This window comes from Urocitellus parryii, chromosome 7, assembly GCF_045843805.1.
Source record: "Urocitellus parryii isolate mUroPar1 chromosome 7, mUroPar1.hap1, whole genome shotgun sequence".
NCBI lineage: Eukaryota > Metazoa > Chordata > Mammalia > Rodentia > Sciuridae > Urocitellus > Urocitellus parryii.
The window spans coordinates 162973207-162998235 of record NC_135537.1 but is presented as its reverse complement, the minus strand read 5'-3'; the positions used below and the strand labels follow the sequence as shown (position 1 = coordinate 162998235).

Here is a 25029-nt window from a genome sequence, read left to right as displayed (position 1 = left end):
AGAACATTTCTAGCTATCATGTGATGCAATAGACTGCAGTAAGCTCTTATATAGGCCACCCCAAAAGAGGTACATACATGGTTCATGGATGGCAAAAGGACATAAATTGCAAATTCCACAGTAAAAGTGGGAGCACTTCTTTAATCAAGGATCACTGACCTTGGATAGTTGGAATCTTAGTCCTCGTTTGAATCACAGTGGACCCCATAGGTTTGCAGACTTTCCTGTACTGGCTAGTTCTGTGATAACTTAGTCTTCTTTGTATTCTTTTGATTACCTAGTTAATAACTCTTGAGCTAGTTAATAACTCTTTATGTTAAATTTTTTCTATTCAAATAAATGGCATTTCTTTTTCTTTTTCTTACTGGACCTTTTTTTCTTCTTCTTACCTGATACAAAAGTTGGTGCCAGGAGTGGTCCCAGAAAGGAGACTTCCAAAAAAGGGATTTGGGGGCTGGGATTGTAGCTCAGTGGTAAAGCACTTACCAGGCATAGGTGAGGCCCTGGGTTCAATTCTCAGCACCACATACAAATAAATACAACAACTAATAAAAAAAAATTTTTTTTTAAAGGGGGATTTGGTGGTTGGGCATGGTGGTACATGCCTGTAATACCAGCAGCTCAGGAGACTGAGGCAGGAGGATCCCAAGTTCAAAGCCAGCCTCAGCAAAAGCAAGGCACTAAGCAACTCATTGAGACCCTGTCTCTAAATAAAATACAAAATAGGGCTGGGGATGTGGCTCAGTGGTTGAGTGCCCCTGAGTTCAATCCACAGTACCAATAAAAGTGGGGAGGGGATTTGGTGATTGCTTTGGTAGAGTCCCTGAGTTTGGACACAGTATTAAACAACCTGTCAAAAGGAAACAGGACACATTGCATGCAATTGCATCACAGTTGTGACTTTGGTTTTTAATAAATCACCTACTGAAACAAATGGCTTGGGAGCCCAGGTGGTTGCGTGACTCTTAGGACAGTCATGATGATTATCAGGGCCTCTAAGGAGGACACCTTCTCCTTCTACACTGTAGTGCTTTCAGACAGAAAATGATAAACTCAAGATCTTAACGTCTAAGGTAAAGTCATAATCAGAAACCTATAGAAGAGTTAATGAAAGCTGTAAACAAATCATTTATTTTCTGTATTCACTGGTTTGTATTGCCCCAAATGGGATATACTAGATGTAATTATAGGGTTGCACAATTAAAAAGTCAGTTAAATGATTCTCATCTGGGGGTCGGGTCTTCTTCCAAGCTCACTGTTCATTTTCTTCTCGTATTTTCCCCAAGCCCCCTCCATCTTCAATCCAGCAACGGCAGGTCATATCCTTTTTACATTTTGAATTTCTCCTACTTCTCCCTCTACAAACATCTCTCTAACTTCTTTCCTGCTCTCATCTTGGGAAAATGCTCTGCTTTTCTAGGGTTCAGGGGATTGTATTGGGTCCACCTTGATAATCCAGGATACTCTCCCTATCTTCATGTCAAATGGCTAGCAATTTTAATGATATTATGTCCCTTTTGTCATGCAACATAATATACTCATGGGTATGGTACCAGGGCTGGAGACCATGGAAGATGGTCTGCCAATCACAGTACTTATAAAACACTGAGTTGATTACTAACTCCTAGTGACACAAAATGCCATGGGTTTACCAACGAAAGTGGTGGCTTGCAGTGGCCAGGGAAGATTGGATTCAAATCCCCATTTGAATCATAGTGGACGCAGGCTGGTTACCTAATGTGTGAATTTCTAAATTGGAACATCCATATTTGACGAATGGCAGAATTCCCACACTGGCACTGTGGCCTGAAGAATAAAGTTCATATGGTAAGAAAGGCCAAGAAGAAACACCCCAGAAGTGCTCCTCAATACAAGGATAGTAAAGTCAAAATTATACTATAATTTGGGGGGAATTGTGAAGATGGATGCCATTAGAGGAGACCTGAAAACAGTCAGGATAATGATACCATCTTCCCATTTAGCTCAGTTGTTTGTCCCATAGAGAAATCACTCAGATCTTGGAGAATAATAGAATAATTGCATATCATTCACTTAAACTGATTCAGGTGGTGACCCCAATTGGCGTTGATGTTCCAAATGTAGCTTTTTTGTCGTGCGTTTGTGTTTCTGCAGCAGCCTCCTTGAGTAGCTGGGATTACAGGTGTGTGCCACCAAAGCCCAGCCAGGTGCAGTGTGTTTAATGGAACAAATTAATACAGCCCCTGACACCTGGTATGCAGTCATTAACATGAAGAATGCCTTTTTCTCCATCTCAGGACAACCAGGATACTTTGCTTTGACCTAGTTTGATCAATAGTACCCTTCCAAGTGATTGCCTCAGGACTACGTCAACTACCCTTCTCCGTCTTAATAGCCCTGGAAGAGATCTTAATCATTTTGACATTTCACACCACATGGTAATCCTTCTGCTACAGTGATGGCATCAGGCTGATTACATCTCATGAACAGGAAGTAGCAAGTACATCAAATGTCTTAGAAAAGCATATCTGAACTCCAGGATGAAAGAAAAAAAATTATAAAATTTAAGCTCACCACCTCAGTGAAGTTTCTTAAAAGCCCAGTTGTCTGGAAAATGTTATGACCTATTTCCAAAGACCAAAGAAAAGAATGCTGTCCCTTAGAAAGCACAACTCCTGCTGGTCTTTGGGTATTCTTGAGTGTGCTGTTTCAACCTATTTAAGGATGATTCAAAATGCTGCTGATTTTTAGGGGGAACAAGAGTTAAGGGAAGGCGCTGAGGACAAGCCCAGGTACAATGCAAACTGTTACTTCATTTTAGCCTTCCAGGCCAGCAGATCCAGTGATGCTCCAAGTGTCTTGAAAAATATAGTTACCATATGTAGCTTCTGGTAAGCACCAGGAGAAGAATTCCAGAGCAGACCTATGGGGCTTTCGAGAAAAGCCTCTTCTGAAAAGAACTACTCTCCTTTCAATAAACTACTTCTTGCTTACAAGATATCCAGAATTTCTGGAACAGACAGAATGACCCACAAGCTGAGCTTCTCATGATGAACTGGGTGTGCACAAGAGCAATGCATCCCAGTGGAAATATTATACAAGATGTGAAGCTCAAGCATATCCAAATGCTTCAAGTAAGTTGAATGAGCAGTGGCCCAAACTCTTTTGCCACCACCCTTAACCACATTGTCTCCCCTTCCTTGATTCACATACTTGGTTTCACAGGTAATTCCTTATGAGCAGTTTGTGGAGAAGGATAGTTTCTAGATGATAATACTGGAAACACCTGAAAATGGATAGCTTCATTATTACAAACTCATTCAAGAGTGGCCCTGAAGAGCAGTTGGGGAGGGAAATCCTCTCAGTGGGTAGGACTTCAAATGATATTTTGGTTTTCCAAATTGTCTGGATTAAAAGATTCCCAGAAATACAGAATTCACAGCAATTCTTAAGTAACTGCTAGTGGTTCTGTTGGACAACCAGAGACTCGGGAACAGGATTACCATCGTGGTGTCAAGGAGGTCTAGGGAAGACATTTGAAAATGGATGGTAAGGATATGGAAAACAACAACCCCCCAGGGGAGAAGAAGGACAATGAGTCCCAGGGAGAGAAGGAAAACAATGGGCTTTGAACTTTCACAACTACTCCCCTTGACCTGGGCTTTGAACTTGCACAACTGTTCTTCTCCCTGATTGCCCAACCCATGCATTCTGCTATGATTCAAGTCTCATTTAAACCCTATAAAAATCAGACCCCTCTTGTAACCAGTTGCCATATTCTCTCCTGAAAATGTGCCCCCCTGCCGCAGTGCTTAATAAAACATCATTGGTCTGTTGAGGTCTGTCCCCGTTTGTTTTTTGTTTTTTTTTTTTTTGCTTTCAAATGGTTCTCATGATGGACACAGAGTATGAAGGTACACTTGTTCCTAGTGAATGTTCTTAAAAGGCAGCCCCCAGCAGAAGAGGCTCCCAATAATCAGGTAGACAAAATGGCATGTTCTATATATTTCAATCAGCCCCTCCCAGTCATATCTATGCTTGCTCAGTGGACCGTGTACAAACTGGCTATGTTGGCAGTGATGAAGCTTATGCTAGGGCCTCACAACATAGATTCCCCCTCCTCATTGTTGACCTGGATTCTTCCATCAGTGAGTATCTGCCAAAGACCTCTGGGTGGACCAGCTACACAGCTTCTGGTAAGTTGATTACATTCACTCTCTGTCATTATAGAAGAAAGAGACACTTGACTTAATTGGAAGAGTCATTCTGGATACGGACGTGGGCTGAGAGCACCATCACTCCTAGGCTTAAGAGATGCTTTATCTTCCATGATGTGATTCCATATAGCATTGATTATGATCAAATAGTTTATTTCATAGCAAAAGAAATGCAGCCATAGGTCCATATCTGTGGAATTAACTTGTCTTAACACATCCATCTGTATCCCAAAGCGGCTATCCTCATGAAAAGGCCCAATGGCCTCTCAAAGACTGCTGCGGCACCTGTGGAGAGGTGACACACTGAAAGGATATGGTTCTTTGCAGGGTGTAGAATAGGCTCTGAATCCAAGACCAGCATAGGAGACCTTATTTGCCACAGCCAGATTGAAGGGTAGAAGTGAAAGTAACTGCTCTATTACATCTAGCAATCCAGAAGCAGATTTTATTTTTCTTTTTGCTTGCTTTTTTGCCCCACAACTTTGTGTTCTGCTGATTTTGAGGTCTCGGTTCCTAGGAAGGTAAGAGGCTTCCACCAAGAAGGAAAACAATGAGTTAGATGTTAAGACCTCCACCTAGCCATTTGGGGGCTCCTGGTGTCCCTGAACCACAGAGAAAGAAGGAGGTTACTCCACTGGCTTTTGATCCTGACTCCCAAAAGAAAGTTGGGGTTTCTGCTACACAATGGAGGAGAAAGGGCTGTATCTGGAAACCAGGGTACTAACTTGATGCTTGGTAAAAGTTAATGGGAAACTAACACCAAAACAGGCAGAGCTTTTTCAGGAGTGAAGGTTTACATCATCTACAAGGTTAAGAACCCCAACAGCAGGAGGTCCTGACTAAAGGTAAAGAAAGTATGAAATGGGTGTTAGAAGAGTTATAAATATGGAGGACAGCCTCAGAACCAACCATAGAAGCAAGGATTGGACAAACTGAATATATTCCTCCTTGTGCATTTTGTCTTCCCTTTGCTCCACATGCTGGATCACAGACTAAATTAACTTCCCTTGAGCCTAATGTTAATACTTACATGCATCCTGTGGAACAGGTTTTGTTATCTCGGTTTTGTAGAGGAGTAAATCAAACCTAAAAGAGGTTAAATAGTTTGTTTCTAGTCATTCAACACATAAGGAAAAACTGAAATATGAGCCAACACTGATCCCCAAACTCAGGTAGAGACAATGAAATTAAGGAACTGGAAGTCAAGACTAGTGTGGGGAGATTCAGATCTAGTGATGGCTCTTTGGGAAGCCGCAGGGTTGACATTTTTACTCTGTGCCCTTGGGTACTGAGCTTTGAAAACCCCATTGCAGCTCTGCAGCGGCTCTGCTCGGCTTTGCCGCTAGGGGGCGAGAGAGGAAAGCCGCAGGCCTGGAAGAGGACACAGGGACTTTTTCCTTCCTTTTTGCTTGGTTCTGCTTAACTCTAAGCCAGTGGGTTGTCATCCCAGTTACACTGCTTCACTCCAGCAAGTGCAGACTCTTGCCATGGTGACCCCGGGATTCAGTCTGCAGTTTTCTCAATACTCCTAGAACAGCTTTGTTGCGCCCTCTGTCACCAGCTCCAGCCAGCCTGTCCTCCTCTGTACAGGGCAACCCCTGTCCCTCTTGACGTTTGTGAAGCTTTACTGACTTTCCTCTTCCCTTGACAGGTCAGGCTTTGAAGCTTCCCTTTCAAACGACTACAGCTCCTACATTCGTGATACCTTAAGGTCCTTTCAACCCTTTCTATCACCTAGCTAACTAGCACTCTTCATATAAAATTCATTCAGACCCAATAATGGGTGTGGTACTTGTCTCCTCCCTGGGTCCTGTTATACTCTTATTACCTTTAAAATTGAAGATTATTCAGTGAACAATTTGTTTAGACTTTCTGCTTAGGGACTCTGATTAATTACGGTAGTTGGATATGGGTAGAAAATATGAATCTCTGGGGGCTTTGGAGGGTGAAAGCCAGAGAAGCGGAACATTTTGGGTCAGACAGAATCTGGTTGAGAAAGTAGGAAGCTCAGCACCTTGAGTTCTGTGATTACAAAAGTTCCATCAGTTCCCTCAGAATCCTCTTTGGGAAGTGGGCTATCCCAGGGAGACTTGATCACTAACATTCCCCCAAATCGTAATTCTAATAGAATCAATCTGCTTTCCATCATGATTATTCAACACTTTTTAATATTAGCAAAACTAATATTAAAAGCCCAAGGATACAAAGGGACTTGGAAAACTCTTGAGGAGAGAAAATGTGACTCATCACGTCACCTAAAGCATGAAAGCTTTGGGTCAGTCTGGAGATGTAAGAGGTAAATAAAATCATTTTGGTGAGATTGAAAGAGACTAATCCAAAGCAGTAAGTTTTAGTACATGTAGGGTGTATTCATTTCTAATTACATTCTTTTTTGGTTTTATCAGTACTTTATAGTTATATATAATAGTAGGGTTTGTGCTGACAAATCAAAAAAATGCATATAAGATACTTCATTCTTTTAAAATTCTGTTCCTGAATTACAAATATGAGACATAGAAATAGGATTGATACACTACATAACCCTAGAAGTCAAAGTTCCTGTCTTTTCATGGAGCTAATAGTTAAAATACAAATTTTAAGATTTTGGCCTTCTTGAATTTTTAACGTAGTATTTATTTTTGTTGGATGAGACAAATCAAATCTTTTCCCAAAAGGATGAGAGGCACTTTGGTCATAAGGGGGCCAGAGTAAAGAACTATAATTACATTTTCTATAATTGGTATTAACTTGTTCAAAAGATGTACACCTGGAAAAAATCCTAGTGGGTTAATAATATTGTGGGATGAAGAAGTGAAGTAACTCAGGATTTCCAGAGCAGTTGAGGTCAGGAAGCATTAGGAAGTTGGAGAAGAGTGAGGAATGACAGGGTTGGAGATCAAGAGCTTAAAGCAGAAAGAATTCAAGGTTCTCCACTGGGATGGGGGACAATATAGTAGAATTCTAAAAATAGCATCAGGAAACTCTGAGATTAGTGTTTTTACACTTTCCTGCAACACTTGTTGTTTTAGTGATCCAAAGAAATCAGAGTGAAAGAGAACTACACAGAGGTTCAGAACAGAAATGAGAGCTCAAAACGGAGGTAATAATAAACTCTCGTTTCATGCGTTAACATGATTACTAAGCAAAAATAAATCTATCTTGTTATGTTGTATTGAGTATAGCTTGTACACTCTGATCACCCTAAAGATGCTTTTCACTGAGGGAGGATGGAGGCAGGATTCGAAAAGTCATCAAAAGAACCAAATTTAAATCACTGGCAGACTGTGACCTTAAACAATTCTTGTGTCTTCTCCAGAGTTTTTGATTATTTATCAAATAAAGGGTTCCAGTACCTCCAGTAATGCTACATCAAATGAGATCATTAATAATCGTTTTCCTGACACGTAGTAGGTACTCAATAAATCATTTTTTCCTATACATCCTCTTCATTCAAATATGTCTTTTGGAGCAGAAAACCTTTGGGCTATTGAGAGGGTAGTAATAGCCAGATAATCATGTGTGGAAAATAGCTGAGGAAACAGGAAGGAGATGGCTCACAGGCACATTTCACTCCACTTGGAGGATTGGTCCATCTTTATCCCACACATCTACACTCCTAAAAACCCAAACAGTCAATATGTATGGGCCTTTTCCCTCATATCGTGCCCCTTCCTTTCTGCTGTCTTCTTTCTTTGCATACTTCTTCCCAACTGACCAAGAAGTCAAATTTCCTCTCAGGAACACAGACCAACTACATGCTGTTCCATTACCTCCTGTTCTCCAGTTAAAATGTCCAACTGCATTTAAAACATATTTCATCTCCATATAAATCACAGATATATATATACATATGTGTGTGTGTGTGTGTGTGTGTGTGTGTGTGTATTTTAGTGGCACTGGGGATTGAACCCAGGGCCTTGTGCCTTCGAGGCAAACACTCTACCAACTGAGCTATGTCCCCAGCCCTAAATCACAGATATTAATGAGAAATACAATATGGGGGGAAATTCTATCCTCAAGCTAATAGAGAAGTGCCTCCATAATAAATCCTACAGGGCATTTGTGATCCCCAAACAGGCCACAGATGGCAGAAGGTACTAGAGAAGGACAGAGTAATCATGAAGACTCTTTCCCAGGCAGAAGACTTTCCAGGTCTAAGAGATTGGAAAGCTAAATTCCTGAATTTAACCCCAGATCATCTCATTGTTGGAGAATACCTGGAAATGACAGAAGAGCTCCAGCTTCTGTTGGCTTATTTAAAATAACTACCACGCCTACTAGAACCTTTTACGGAGCCCTTACCATGTTCCAGGCACTGCATTAAACATTTTAATGCATAATTTAATAAATCCCTTAAACACCCTGTTGATGCGATCATCGCATTAGCCATATTCACAGCGGAGCTTCCTTGCTTTAGAAAAACATATTCCTTGACCACCCGGGGTTCAGAGTCCTCCTCTTGGGAGTCGAGCCCCTCTGTCTACCTTTAATCTCACGTGCTTGTTTTTCAGACACTATCCACTGCTTCTCGAAGACAATCTGTTCCTTTCTACTGTGTGTATTTATTGCTGCTGTTCCTTGCCACTGGACTCCCTTTCCCACTCCTCTGCCTTGTTTTGGAGACCTGTGTACCCTGTGAAAGCCAACAAATGCCAAGATATCTGTGTGAGCACCTGTGAGCTGCTTGTCCTTGCATGTCCTGAATCTCCTCCCAGTGCAAGGCAAATGGCAGGTGCTCGGTGAAGACTGGCTAAATGAACCAATATTCTCTCCTGAAAAGTAATCAACAATCGTGGGATGATAGGTTAACAGACAGTGATTCAGAACACAGACACCAAGGCCAGATGGCCTTGGTTCAAGACCAGTTTCACCATTTCCTGGCTATTGACCTTGAACAACTTACCCACTCTATGCCTCAGTTTCCCTTATCTATAAAATAGATGATAACTTTAATACCAGCCTCATAAAGTGGTTGTGAGATTTAAATGACATAATACATGTAAAGCACCGAGAACCATATCTTTTACATAAAAAATGTTATATGAATTTGCTGTTACTATAGAGCTAACTATATATTTAGTAAACTAAACTCAAAATATATTAAGTTATAATATCAGTTAATGTTTAAAAATATAGTCTCTTAAGTGTACTACAGAATAACTTTAAGTTTGTATATCTTGATATTAGATTTCACATAGTAAATAGCTAAAAATCCATTTTCCCAGTGCTGGGCATATATTAGGTACTTAAATTTTATTGAATGTCCACTTCCCACCAAGTTGACTTTACATATTTTTTAACTTTATTTAAATATATCATTCTTTGTTACAGTCTATATACTCTATAATGTACAATAATATGTAAGAACTAAAATGAAAACAGAGGGTTCCAGCCAGCAGAAGCTGCTAAGCAACAACTTGCAAAAGGATTCTATGTGTCATGTGACAGAACACAGGTTGCAAAGAGTTCCTGTAAGTCCACATGAGACAGGGTAAAAGAGTTACACACCTACTGCTATGGTGAATACAAGCTGTCCTCAAGTAGAAAACACCACTACTTCCATTTTAAAGGAATCCAACTTGAGGGTAATTTTCAGTGCAAGATAATAAGGTGGCCAGAGTCTTATCAGATTTGACTATATCTGCAAAACTGGAAAAACATGTTCTGACGCAAAGGGGGGAAAAATCCAAAGTCCACCCTTTAACCAAAGCCCAAGATTCTTTCCTTGCATGCCTGGCCAAGAGCAAAGTGGTCATTCTGCAATAGAGAGATGGATGTCAATGACAGCCTGATACCAGACATGCTTTCTTTCCATTATATAAAGGAATTCACCAGCAAGTTAAAAAAGATCATGTAATTCAGGAAATAAAGACCAAACGTTTTTACTCAAATGCACTTTTATTAGGATGACAAACTTGAAAGGTTTCTACATCCTGCTTGCGGGAAGGATGAAGCACTGTAACAGGCTTCAAAAACCTGGAGTGGCCTTGGAGTGGGAAGCCTCCTAACCTCCCCGCTGACTCAGGAGATGCTGCCGGGGGAGGGTTTGCCCAGCAGCAACCCAGAAATCCACTGAGTCATTGGGAGATGGGTGTCAGAAAGGCACAACAACAAGCCTGAGTCATGCACATAAAAGGGATCATCTCATTCTCAGCCCAGGAACCGCGCGGTAAGCAAAATCTCCATCTCCCTGTTGGAGCTTCCCAAGTCTCCACTGCAGCTCGGCTCCCCTGTGGGCTTCGGGTTGCTCACCTGGTAGGTTCCCAGGGGACTCATCATCAACACTGTCTTTCCCATCCCTGATGACAGCTTTATTTCTCAGGCCCCTCTCACCTCTGAGCAAATTGGACCTGGACTTGATCTGTGGGCTGTGTGGCCACACATCCCCTCCATCAGCATGACATCACCTCTAGGATCAATAAAGTCTCTGAGCTCTGCCACCTCTTATCAGTTCATGGACCACTGGCATCGCCACTCATCCTGTCACCTGGGCTCCTCCTATCTCTCGGCCTGTTTCCATATGGGCTCTGCTGCACTCCATTTTTCCTTACACTGTGAATCACATCACTCCCCACTTTAAGTCAACCAGGGTGGGAGGAATCACTTCCCATGTTCTGTGTTATAGTAGGATAACTAGAGTTGACCACAAGTCATTGGAGATGTCCAAATAACTAGGAGGGATGATTTAGAATAGTCCCAACACACATGAATGATGTATAATCCAAGGTGATAGATCTGCCAATTGCCCAAGTCTGATCACTACACATTGAAGACGTATTGAAACGATACACTGTAAGCCAGGCACAGTGACGCACACCTGTAAAACAAAGAGCTCAGGAGGCTGAAGCAGGAGGATCTCAAGTTCAAAGCCAGCAAGACCCTTTGCAACTTAGTGAGACCCTGTCTCAAAATAAATATAAAAAGGGGCTGGTGATGTGGCTTAGCAGTTACTCACCTTGGGGTTCAATCTATGGTACCTAAAAAAAAAATAATACACTGTACCCCCTACATATGTACAATTATTATGTTGATTTAAATATATATACATATATATATTTAAAATTTTTTTAAGCATCCAGTGGATTCTTGCCTTTAGAATAAAATCTAAACTATGTACAAAAACTACTTGCCATCTGCCAGCCTCTTTGACCTCACCTCCTTTCTTCCAGCCACCTGGCAAAGATACCCCCAGTCACCCTAACCAAAGTAGGCACATCCCTGCCCTACCTCCCTGTCACTTTGACACATTACCCTGTTTTATTTTATTCTAAAGCTCTTATGTACACCTTTGTTTATTATTGTTTTCCCCTCATCCTGACAATAAGGACCTTCTCTGAAGAGTTGATGCTCTATGCAGAGCAGCCTGGCATGCTACTGGGCATTTTGTTGAATGAAATAATAAATGAAAAAAGAAAAAGAATGAACATAATCTACAATTATATTTAATGGAATTCCAGTAAAATACTGATTTTATTTGTAAGCGTGAGCCCCTGCTGTTTGGAGAGCTGGCTGGGTGACTTTAGAATCAATTACTCAGCATCTTTACTTTCAGTTTCATCACCTGGGAAATGAGCATAGTAAGAGCATAGTAATCTTATAAGAGCATAGTAATCTTACAGAGTCCTGAGGCAGGAGGAAGGAGCAGTACCTAAATACTGAGCACTATACCCAGCACATGCTATATATTCATTTAGTGTTAAGTGTTAGTGGAGGATTGGTGTTCCAGTAATCTTAAAAACAAGAATATTAGTTTTATTATGGAAATTAATGTACCACCAGGTAGTGGTTCCCCAAAACTGAATGATGGGATGAAAAATCATAGCTAAGTTTTTCTTCTCATCCCCACCAAACTACACTACCCTCCAAGATACCATCACACCTGCCTCTTCAGTCCCCTAGAATACCCAAGAATCTTGTCAACATTATCTCTGTGTTTGGGTGTCTCCTTGGTACAGCAGATGGTTTTAATTAAGAAAAAGAGCACAAAGATCAACTTCCTTTATGGTCTCAAGACCTGGCCTCAACTTTCCCACCAACCTCATATTCAACTAAAAATGAATTAAGATTTCTCTCTATTCAGAAAAAAAAAAGTACAAGGGAGGATGAAATGATTGTGAACATGGAATCTGGAGTCACACTGACTGTGATTTCAAATGCTCGCTACTCACTCACTGGTCACTTGGCATCTGTCTCTGTGCTCAGGTTCCTGGTCTGCAAAATAGCAAGGATCACGCCATTGTGTGCATCACAGGCTTGTTGTAAATACTGTGTGAAAGCACTCAGCATGGTGGCTAAAGCCTAGGAAGTGACCATGATGATGACGATGAGCTTCAGCTCAAAACCTGTAGTATCTTTCCAAAGGGCAAGTCTACTCTTCACATATCTGCTCTAACAGCTTTAATGAATGCACATTGCCTGTGAGGGAAAGTTCAAAATCTTGAGTGAGGGATACTAGGCATGGTACAGATTCTTCATACCACACTTTTCCAACTTCATTTCACATCATTCCAAAGGCTCCCTTCACTCAGATCCAGAATCTGTGCTTCAAGCAATCAACACTTTTTAACCACCCCATGAGCAAACACCCATCCTATGGCCTTTTATTTCTCCAACTATTTCACTTACAAAATCCCCTTCCTGCTCCTTTCTACCTGATGATCAAGACACTTCACCCAAAATATGTTCCCTTTGGTTCCCTAAAGTTTTCAGGTAGTCAGTGGCTCCTACCTCTAAACTTTCACATCATAACGGAGAAAACCTGGATATACATACAATCCTTGGTTGTCATTTGCTGTCTTCTTGATGATGCCTTGAGGGCAGATTCTTGTTTCTTCTTTTTGCATAATCCCTGACTTCCAAGAGATGTTCAATCAAGGAGCATTTGATTGGACAAAGAGATAGTCAATTCCAGCATAGGATACCAAAACTGCAAAAATTATTCTGAAAGTCAGAATCCTAAATGAAATCAGTTGCATGATAACCATTTTTTGAACCACAGTCTTGACCATTTACATGTCTTTTGGCCTCTGGTTCCTCTATGTTGTATTATTTCTCTGCCCTTAGAGTTTGAGCCTTTTTATCCAAAGATAAATCAATATGTACATACTTTTAAGCTTTTCCAAGTAAATAGTTATAAAGGTTTTACTGGTTTAATAGTTTCCCTAGTCTAAAGGGATTCAAATACATCATACTAAGCTATGACTTTATTTATTTTTTAAAAAATTATTATTAAGGTTTTAGTAGATCAGATGTAATTTGGAAATGTCTCTTTTCTCCTGGACAGAAGAGCCTCTAAGATATCGCCAAATACCCCCAAGGTGCTCTAGAGAACACTTGAAATATGAAGCTAATCTATGAAAATAAACAAGTGACAAGGAGTCCATGACCAAGTAAGTTTAGGGGAAGACACATGCTCCATCTATTTATTGAAAAGTCACAGAGAATGTTTGCATAGTAAAGGCTTTGAGAGGGGGATAGTAGAGAATAGGATAGAGAGCAGAATTCATCAGACACTAGAATGGCAATATGTAAATCAATGGAAATGTAATTGATGTAACTGATGTGATTCAGCAATCTGTATACGGGGTAAAAATGGGAGTTCATAATCCTTTTGAATCAAACTGTGAAATATATCAAAATAGATGTAATGTTTTGAACTACCAACAATAAAAAAAAAAGGCTTTGAGAGACCCATCAATGAAAAACTCAGTATTTCCCAAGAAGTTAAAACAACCCTTTCATGTCCCTTGGAATAGAGTTCATGGAACTCACTCTGGCCAATACTGCACTATTTCACCTCTAAATGTCCCAATACAATTAGTCTTCTGATCATAAATAATCTTAATTCATACGTGGTTGAATGGAGGTTTAAAGGGCACTGGGCACTATCACCCATGCAGGTGTTCACGCCTATCCATGTGTCCCTGACATGTTATCACTAAAACATGTATAAAGGGGATAGAGAGGAGATGACCTGTTGCAGCTGGCAGGAGTGTCTCCTTTTGTAGAACCAAAATCTGTTTCTCTATAGATTCCATCCATTCGTCTTATTTCAGCTTCTTAGAGTTGCAAAGAAAAAAGCAAAAAAAAAAAAAAAATCATCACTTTTTTCAGTCAGAAGCTTAAACTATTACATAGAATCTTTGGTTGCGAATAGAATAGCAATCAAAAAACCTACTTCCCTCTCCATCTGAAAAGGAGACCTCCCCCCACCACCCAAAAAAAGAAAAGAAAGAAGAAAAAAAAAAAACTCACAGTGAAGATTTGCAGATACCTGGCATACCACGCCATTATTAGCAATGTGCAGTGATTAGGAGATAATGACCCAGAGCCTTTGAAGACTGAAATGAAGCTCCCTTGCAGTGACACCTGTCCAAGTGAAGAGTCCTAATTTGACAACAAAACAACCTAAATCCCTTTTATGAGGTGAGGAGTTTGTCTTAGGTAATAAACACTTAAGTAATTAGGTGGATTTTTATGGAGACAGCTATAAACTGAAGCATGGGGAAAAAATTTGGGTAATAGGCTAACGCCCATGAAGGTGGGTATATAAGAGCCAGGGCAGAGGAGAGGAGCATTGAGACACCAAGACACTTCTCAACAACCCAACAAAAACCCAACTCCCAACACCATGTCCTGCTGTATTGCCCGCTGCTGCAGCGTCCCCACCGGCCCTGCTACCACCATCTGCTCCTCAGACAAATCCTGCCGCTGTGGAGTCTGCCTGCCCAGCACCTGCCCCCACGAGCTCCACCTCCTTCGGCCCGTCTGCTGCGACAACTGTCCTCCACCCTGCTGTCAGCCTGATACCTATGTGCCAACCTGCTGGCTGCTCAACTCTTCCCACCAAACTCCCGGCCTGAGCGGGATCAACCTGATGACCCACGTTCAGCGTGGCTGTGAAAACCCCTGTGAGCCCTGCTAAGCAGCCAAGACTTCACAGGTGCAGTGACATGGCTGCTCAGCGGCATCCACCGCAGCTGGCCTTCAGCACTTGCTCCTGCCTGCATCAGAGCTACATCCATCCCCACTGCCAGGGCCGAGTCTTAAGGATTTGCCCGACTTCTTCCCACCTGGCTTCTCTGGTTTAGTGGGACACCTCCTTCTTTTAGGCGATTTCACTGCTCTTTGAGAAATGACCATTTTTGACTCTTCACTAATAAACTTCATTCTGGCTTAGCAAATGTCGCCTTGTGAGTGTCTATTTCTTGGTTTCCTCTCAGGGAAAGTGGAATGCCTATCTCTACCTGAAGAGCAGGTTATTATACTACCCAGGATTCACCCCAGAGAAATGTGAGCTTTAATGGTGGAATTTATTGAAAAAAAAAAAATGAGATACTGGTTCTTTTCGAATGGGCTGAAAAGTGAAAAATTCAGAAGGTCCTTCTAGAGGCTCTTTTCATTTCATAGATATTTTTGAAGACATCCACTGCGGGCTGGGGATGGGGCTCAAGCGGTAGCACGCTCGCCTCGCACTTGTCTGGCATGCATGCGTTCCAGGTTCGATCCTCAGCACCACATACAAAGATCCTCAGCACCACATACAAAGATGTTGTGTCTGCCAAAAACTAAAAAAATAAATATTAAAAAAAAAAAACATCCACTGTGCCCAGCACTATGCTAGAATCTAGAGATTAATATAATATTTTAAAAATATTTGATAAGTCTAGCTTCCATTGATTCTTCCATTGATTTTCTTTCTTCCTTAATTAACTAAACATGTTGATCATTGTGCTGGCATGCAGAAATAATTTTCACTCCCTTAGTCAAGAGTCCTCATAAAATTCCGAGATAAAAATACAAAACAATTTGAAGACACATATATATATACATCCTTTTCTTAATATATGCTGTCTTCCAGAAAAATCAGTTCTGAATGAACATGATTAACTGATTTTTGGACAAGTAGATTAAAACCATATATCACACTCCTGTGATAACTCTGCTGGCTAGACCTGGTGGGGCTCTGCTGCCCTCGGCTTCCCTTATGCCCTCAAATGACTTGCATTTGTCATAACTCTTCTTACAAGTTTACCAGTCCAAGTGACATTTACCAATCCTGTCATCGAAACAGATTTGAAATATCAGACCACAGTGCAGTATTCTGTTTATACCGGTCTCCTAATTCTGAAAGCAAAAACATACTGTTCCTCTTAGAATCAAATTTATATGATACAAAACTTTTAGTTGCCCCCCGCCCCCCCAAAAATCCAAATTCAGTGAGGTCTTCTCAGGAAGGACTCAGAGTGTAATGTAGTTGTATGTTTTCTTGAATTTACCCTAGGACTTTGGGGCAGCTGTTTTCTCTGAGTCTTGATGGCCTCATTATTACAGTAGTTTACTCTCTGTTCCTGGTTTCCCAGAGCCTCCGTTTTCTTATTATTATTCCCTGTCCTGCTTATTTCTCAGGATTATTGGGCAGCTCAAATGAGCAAAGAGTAGAAACCACCACCTCCACAGCATTGACTGAGACTCATGGTGAGAGCGCACGTCAGACTCTCACCCTCGTTGCACACAGTGGTTCCCAGCTTTGTCTCCAAAAGCCATCTTTTTTCGTTTTTGAAATATGTATTTTCCCAAATGTATTTCTTAAATAAAAATATATCAACTCCTTCATTTTGTTCATAAATACATTTATAAGTATCACTGTGGAATTTAGGATCAATGTAAGGTAGCCACTCTTAACCATGTCAAGCTTGTGAGGAATAACTCCTCCAAGTGTGCTATTACTACTACCTCTATGAACATTTTGCAGGCAAGAGCCCTTAGCTAGTTAAAAATTTTTTTTTTAAAAAAGAAAAGCCTGAACCCAAGAGATGTGTGTCTTAGTTCTAGTTCTGCCGTGGGCTGCCTCTGTGATCCTGAGCAAGTCACTTAAGCTGTCTGGGTCTCAGGTCTTAAATCAGTAAAATGGACAGGCTGATCACATCATCTCAGAAATCATTTTCTGTGTTAACATACTGGGTTCCAGATCACCCATAAGCACTCTAAATAACAAGTACCCCATGGCTCTAACCAACCCCATTCCACCTTGACACTTTTAGTGCTTTCAGTAGCAAAAACTGACATCTCCACTGGATGCCCCATAATGCCTTACGTGCAGAATCTCATCTGTCCTTAACAAAAATCACACAACTACCATTATTCTCCCCATCTTATAAGTGAAAAAAACAGGTTGAGAAAGACTATTCCTGGGCTAGGGTTGTGGCTCAGGAACTCAGGAGTGCAGTATTTGCCTAGCATGTGTGAAGCACTGGGTTTGATTCTCAGCACCACATATAAATAAAATAAAGATCCATCGACAACTAAAAAAAAAAAAAAATTAAAGAAAGACTATTCCTTCCAAAAGTTACATACATTCTAAGTGACAGAGAAAGAATTCTAAACTTAGAATGGCCTGAACCTGAAATTCCTTCTGTGTCTACTACCTCCTCTACAGACATCAACATATCAAAGAGAAATCTAATCACAAGTGACTCTTTATTCAGGAGAATTCAAGGCTCTCTATTCATATGCCACATGGCACATTCTCTGCTGTCCCTCCAAATTGTGTATTTGGTTGTACACAGTAACTTGGCTTGCTCTGAGTAATTATAGTGTAAGACAAGATGAGCGTAGTCAAGGAGTGTAAGAAAAACTCTTTGTGTTTCCAAAGTGAGAATAAATCATATTTAAATCATTTTAAAGCTAGACTTTAAATACTGACTGTCGATGTCAGACAGGAGCACTGGCTGGCTCATTGACCTTGAATTGAAAGGCAAAACATTTGGCCACCCAAACACATTTTCAGTTTTCTCAATGAGCATCAGTAAAACCTAGACCAAGGTAGAACAAACTACCCTTCAAGTTAATAATTGTTTATTCTTGACAATGGAATAGAAAATCTAGGCATTTCACTTTTCCTTCAAATTGTTCTTGGCATCCAGGACTTTCTTTTCATTCTACAATAATCTAGACCCTAGTTTCCCAGTTGACCTTGAGTTAAATATTCTATGCTCTTCCCTCTGCTCAATCTGTACCTTTGCCAGACCAAGGTTCTGGCCCGATAAATATTGGTTAAATGGAATTGCTCAAAACGTGATAACAATCCAAGATTTTTGTTTTTACTGAATCAAGGCTCAGCTCTTCAGGGTGGTTGTTAAGACCGTGAATAACGTGGAACGGTCATTATCACCCAATCTTACTTGCTACTGATCTTAAAGAAACACGTAGCTTACACTCTAGTCATAATAATGCCTTCGATACAATAGTCAAGAGCATGTTCTCTGCAAGTCTGTCTTGCTTTAGATCGTACCTCTATCATTTATGTGGCCAACTGTCAAATAAGATTAAAAACAAATCGTGCCTCATAAATCTGTAGGGCAGGTTAAATTAATTAAAACGTGTGCAGCCCTTAGGACAATGTGTGCTAATAATCAAACTCTCTAAGTCTACCTTTTTATACTCTGTGATGTTGGGATGAGGACTCCTTTGTCTGATTTTCTACAAGGTTCTACCTATAGAGGGCGCTAGAAGGAGCCTACAAGTTCCAAGGAAGGAAGAAGAGTCTTGTTGCCCCAGCAGCCATCATTTATCTGACAGCAGCAAAGGTTCTAGTCTCCAGCTTCTTTTGGAACTCTGAAAACCATTGTCATTGCACCTCAGAGAAACACCAACATCCACAAAATAGCGATGTTTCCCTGCAAAGGTCCAAAGCCCAGCCTCCCTATGAGCTTCAGAGGCAAGAGCAACACAAGGCAGTACCCAGAAGCCAGAGCCCAGCTCTGGAGGCCCACTTCCAAGCTTCTGGGTTCAAATAACCCTAACCTCTTCTCTTCGTTGTCCAACCCTCAAGCGGGTTGCTGCTTTCTGTGTTACCCCAGTTTTCCTTTTTTGGTATTTCAGATCTCCAATACCTAGCTAACAAATTCCCTATATTAAAATTCTCTCTGTTGAAATGTATGAGTTTATCTTGTTTGCATGTTTTCCTGAGTAAACTTGATCCAAAAATCATGTAGTAAATGCTAGCTGTAAGCATTTGACTGCCTTCCTTAAATATTAATTCTATGTATTCCAGTTTCCAGATTCCACCCCATAATCAAGGCACTATGCTAGCACTGGAGATACCAAAATGAATTAGATAATGTCCCTGTTTTACAGGGGATTGCAATCTAGCAAAGATAATCAACGTATGTACAAAGTGCTATGGGTGGAGATGGGGTTCACCAGAGTCACAACGGTAGGAGTAGCCAATTGTGTCTGGGGCAGGGGCTGAGAGTAGCAGGGTGGGATAGCATCATAGAAGATGTTATTGCTTTTCTTGCCTATAATGCACTTACTTACCTCTTTTCTAAGTATTTATGATCAAAAATAACTTAATCCAAATCTTCCATTAAGGTTTCTTTGATGACCTCAATCCTCTTTCATACTATCTTCTACTATGGGAATTCTTATAGTAGCCACAGAAGAACCTGCCATATATTGAATCACTTGTTCAGGCCACACAAAATGATTTACATAAGTAAATCTCATTTAATATTTATTTAACCCTGGCAATAAAACTATAATCTGTAATTATTATTTTTCCCAAAGTTGATATTTGAGAACACTGAATCCCAGGGGCTGGAGTTGTGGCTCAGTGGTAGAGCACTCACCTCTCACGTGTGATGCCCAGCCTGGGTTCGATCCTCAGCACCACATAAAAATAAACAAAATAAAGATATTGTGCCCATGTATAACTAAAAAAAATATTTTTTAAAAAAACTGAATCCCATAGAGATTAAAGAACTTGATCTTGGTCTTACAACTCATAATCAGAATTCAAACCTAGCTCCAAAACTCCCTCCATTTCCCTACCAAGTACTTAATTAAATGATGTTTGGATCATATGTTGGTGTATCTTCAATATTCATTTATTCCCTCAAATTTGTGAAAACACATGAACCTGGTAGAAAAAAGCACCGCAGGTTTTGACTTCCCACAAGTACCAAGGATACATAATCTGAGAAGGGTCATTCCTTATCTCAGAAATATCACTCTAGATTCTTCATCCTCTACAATGATCACCTGTAAGAAGAAATTCTGTTTGGTAGAACACGGGAAAGCCAGGGCAGATATGGATGTGTAAACGTGTCAATGAGTTCATGGAGAACCGTACTGACACCATTTTGAAATGGCAACAGGAAGTGAGTTTGAATGCAGCAATACAACCAAACAAATCTGAAGGAGAATTTGTCCCATGGCAGATACGTAACCTAGTTTGTTATTTGTGTAGGCTTATGCAAACAACAATAAGGAAACATTCAGATAGATAGAAGCCACGTCCCTGAAATAGGTGGATATAAAAGATCCACAAGAGACAACTTCGTAGAAGAAAAATCTTCCTTCCTTGGCAACGAAATACCAACCTGATCCACTGTCACCATGTCTTGCTCGGATTCCTGTCTCCAAGGATGCTGCAATGTCCCCACTAGCCCAGCCACCACCATCTGCTCCTCTGACATTTGCTGTCCATCTGAGATCTGTCTGCCCAGCACCTGCCCACACCAGATCAGCCTCCTTCAGCCCACCTGCTGTGACACCTGCCCCCCGCCCTGCTGCATGCCTGATGCCTACGTACCATCAAGTTGGCTGCTCAACAAGTGCCACCCTACCCCAAATTTGAATGGGATCTCTGTCATCACCTACGTCCAATCTTGTGAGTGTGAACCTTCTTGCTGCTAGCCAAAACTGTTTCAAAGGGCTTGCCCAGCTGAGCATAATGGTGCACACCTGTATTCCCAGAGACTGGGGAGGCCTAGGCTGGAGTTTCATAAGTTGGAGTCCAACCTCAGCAATTTAGTGAGGTCTAAGCAAGTCATTAAGACCCTGTCTCTAAATTAAAAAATAAAAAGAACTGGGAATGTAGCTCAGTGGTAAAACATCGCTGGATTCAATCCCCAGTATAAAAAGAAAGAAAAGAAGAATGAATTTGCCTACATTGCCCTAAGGAACTTCAATAATCATAAAGGCTGTTTAAGCAAATGTCCTTTAACTAAGCACTATGGAAGATGATCTGATCTTGTGCCTTTGGTTTTGAAGAAGTATTGTATCACAATTTTGAACAATGATCTCAAGGAAATGGGGGAAAAATGCTATCCTGATTGTCCTTACTTTAAAACTAAATAAACACCACTACTTGCCAAAACATGCACTGTCTTAGTGTTTAATGCTATAATTACCCAACGACTCTTGACACATGCATCATGAAGCCATAAATATACCCAGCAGAATTACACTTTCTGATGACATCAACATAAATCTCAGAGCCAAAAAGGAAATTGTACGGGGATATGTTGATATCTGAGGAAAACCACGTGGGTGACAAGATATGTGTTTTAAATTCCAAGGTCATGGCCTACTTTAAATTTTTATTTTTCTCCTGCCTATCTAAATAAACTCACATGTGTCCTTTAAAAGGCAGAGAAGTTCATCCACATGGACATCAACATACTCACATTCTGATCTGTAATATAATCCAATTCAATAAATATTTATCAAATGCCTCCTGTGATCCAAGGATGGGCTCAGGTACTTGAAAGAGACAAGCAAGATTAAGATACCATTCCCACTTTCAAGGATCTTGCAGTGGAGTAAGGCAAATGTAAGTGAGATTATGGTACAGAGCAGAATGAAATCGATCTAAGTGAAAAGATGGGCAGCACCGTGTGTGAGAACAGAGAAAAGAATGAGACCATCTGGAAGGATTTCATGAAAGAGATTTTCATGAAAGAGTTAACGTGAGCCGAAGCTTGAGGAATGAGTAGGATTTGAGAAACAGGATCAGAGAAGGACATTTTAAGCCAAAGAAACAATATCTGAGGAAGGTCGCAGAAGTAGGTACAAAGTACCTAAGAGACTCGCCTTCATTTCTATATGATGTGACTTGGGATAAATGTCAATATTTAAGCAAAACCTAAACCAACTTAATTAACATGGACAGGCTCTTCTTACAAGTAATGGATGACACTCACTTCCCAATGACATTTAGTATTTTCCACAGATATATTTTTGGTCATCTTCTCTTTTAAACTGATCATATACTGATCTCTTTTAAACTGATCATTTTGATAAGAGCCTCTCAGAAACAACTCACCAAAGAATCTCTACTTTGTGTTTATTCGATAAACATTTGCTATCCAAAAAAATTATATCATTTAGATTTCACTAACTGAATGGGTTTTGGGCTGATCACAAGGAGATGTGGGAGGATGTTGAATTCATAGAATATCACACACTGGAGATTATTCATTCCAACTACCTCACCTGCCAATCACTAGGAAGGCAAATCAAGGCCAATTGAACTGAAGAATGTTGTATAAGGAATTCCTTAAGGAATTTACAATCTCGTTGAAGATCCAAGAAATAAACCAGGCTGAACAGGAAGTCAGTCCTGTTTGACAAAATGATTTCTAGCAATACCATAGTTCTCAACTGCATGGGGTCAGATCCCCTTCTAAACCCACTGCCACTCTGTGAAATGTGTGGCTTCTTCTTTCATTCCCTGTATATATCTCACTAATGTAAAAGTCAATGAAAATCAACATAGTTTTCTTTTAATGAAAAGTACTTTTCACAGAGGATAGCAGCTGGCTGGATCTTTCCTTCCAACGATTTTATACTCTGACTCACTTCAAGACTGGTGTAACTTTGAAAACAGAGACACTATTTAAAAAAATAAAATAAAAACAGTAATACAATCTTTGGAAACTCAGTATAGATGTATTTAAAATAATGAAAGTGAATTTAACCCTATTTCATTCTGTCTTCATGCTTTATCACTAGAACCTGAATTATATCCTCAGTAAATAAAGCAACTATGTTTGAGATGCATACAGTCAGATGAAACATTCATCTATACGTAGCCATAGTCTTACTGATTTTATTGAGTTTAAAATGGCCCAATCAATTATTTGAATTGCTTATTCTAAAATTAGTAATTAGAAAGCACATTATGTAATGCATACTATGTGAACCTAAGGCAGAAAAAAACAAGAAGACTTTAACTCCTAAAACTGTAGCTGAATTCTTAGGTGCACTGATTACCCACGATCCATGCAAGGTTTAGCATACCAGAACCCTGTGAAGATAAAATGTGATAATCTTGTGACAAAAATGACAAGTCAATGAGTCAAAAACATGATTAATTTAATAAGGGCAGGAGCCCTTAATAGACAAGAAAATACCAAACAGATTACAGAATCTAAGTGGAAAAGAGTGACCCAAACAAAATTAAGGATACACAGCCTTCCCATTGGACCCATGCCTTCTGGGGAGGTATATAAGAGCCTCAAAGTGAGAGGAGACATTTGAACCTCAGAAACCTCACCTTCCTAAGAGACTCAAGGCACACCTGACCCCCAACGCCATGTCCTGCTGTATTGCCCGCTGCTGCAGCGTCCCCACCGGCCCTGCCACCACCATCTGCTCCTCAGACAAGTCCTGCCGCTGTGGAGTCTGCCTGCCCAGCACCTGCCCCCACACCATCTGGCAACTGGAGCCAACCTGCTGTGACAACTGCCCCCCACCCTGCCACATCCCTCAGCCCTGTGTGCCCACCTGCTTCCTGCTCAACTCCTCCTATCCCACCCCAGACCTGGAGACCATCAACCTCACCACCTACACTCAGCCCAGCTGTGACCCCTGCGTCCCAAGATGCTGCTGATCGATGGCCACTTTGCTCAGTGTCTGATACTGAAGGAAGCCCTCAGATGCTGCCCAGCCAGTTTTCACTTGCCTTGGTAGTTTAGCAGATGTTAAGGTAGACCAGATGGCCCAGATATGGAAGCCTTACTTTGACATTAATGGAAAGAAATCCAAGAAAATTAATTATGGTTATTTTGCCAGATAACCATTTGGTTCATTTGAGCATGTGAATGTCGTCTGTTATCAAAATGTTATTGAATTCTTTAAGACTTAAAACTATGTTTTCTTCGTCATGTTGCTTCCTAGATCTTATTTCCTGTATTGAGTATTTTCAAAGAGGCAAAGGAAACTACTGGTGGGTTTCTTAATAAACTTTATTTCCCTGGCCACATGTGTTCTTTATTTATGTTAGAGGCTTTGGTATATTTCTTCCACTAAAAAAAAAATAGTAAAAATAAAGATAAGATGGTTATTTTAATTTTAAAAAAGTTACAATTTAAGGAATGTTTGGAACTAGCTTGCTAATATGGCTTACTAACTTTTAATTGGCTGTCTTTTATGTTTGCCTTCTCTTACTCAGATAAAAATAATTTTGGGGTGAGCCAAAATTACCTTATTTTTACTAGATGAATCACGTGTATTAATTCATTGAATCTAAAAAAAACTGCATTAATAGATGAGAAAAATGAAGCTTTAAGAGTTATTCACCATTCTTATGAAGTTAGTTACTAAAAAAAACCCAGAATTTAACCCCTGGTTTATCTGACTCTAAAGCAGAATTCCTTCTACCACATACATCTTAAAGACTCTAATACCAAAGAAAGTTATGACATCAATTTAAAATATGCAAGAGAAATAAAAAGTGTAAGATTCTTTAACAAAATCTCATCCAACTGAAATAGAAAAATCTATATTGGCTCATAGATTAAAATGGGCTGCTTGGAAGCTGAGGCAGGAGGATTGCAAGTTCAGAGCAGCTTCAGCAACTTAGTGAGACTCTAAGCAACTTAGCAAGTCCTTTTCTCAAAATAAAACACAAAAAGGGGATAGGAATGTGGCTCGGTGCTTAAGCACTCCTGGGTTCAATCCTGGGTACCAAATAAATAAATAAAAGGGCAGGCATTCTGGGTGATTTAATGGACATATCTATTTCAGTTTCATTCTCCATTAG

General features: G+C 40.3%; 3 protein-coding genes and 1 non-coding gene across 4 annotated transcripts; 3 read left to right on the top strand and 1 right to left on the bottom strand.

Annotated features, from left to right (window-relative positions):
• Positions 1 to 8084: 8084 nt before the first annotated feature.
• Positions 8085 to 8157, bottom strand: Trnas-cga (transfer RNA serine (anticodon CGA)). Its single transcript has one exon. It is a non-coding gene; the product is annotated as a tRNA-Ser (tRNA).
• A 6669-nt stretch (positions 8158 to 14826) lies between these two features.
• Positions 14827 to 15120, top strand: LOC113181520 (keratin-associated protein 3-1). Its single transcript, XM_026387114.1, has one exon. The coding sequence runs from the start codon at positions 14827 to 14829 to the stop codon at positions 15118 to 15120; it is 294 nt and encodes a 97-aa protein (XP_026242899.1).
• A 5477-nt stretch (positions 15121 to 20597) lies between these two features.
• LOC113181523 (keratin-associated protein 3-1-like) lies at positions 20598 to 20897 on the top strand. The gene has a single exon (XM_026387116.2). The coding sequence runs from the start codon at positions 20598 to 20600 to the stop codon at positions 20895 to 20897; it is 300 nt and encodes a 99-aa protein (XP_026242901.2).
• A 2683-nt stretch (positions 20898 to 23580) lies between these two features.
• LOC113181522 (keratin-associated protein 3-2) lies at positions 23581 to 23877 on the top strand. Its single transcript, XM_026387115.2, has one exon. It carries the CDS (start codon positions 23581 to 23583, stop codon positions 23875 to 23877), a length of 297 nt encoding a protein of 98 aa, XP_026242900.1.
• Positions 23878 to 25029: the final 1152 nt, after the last annotated feature.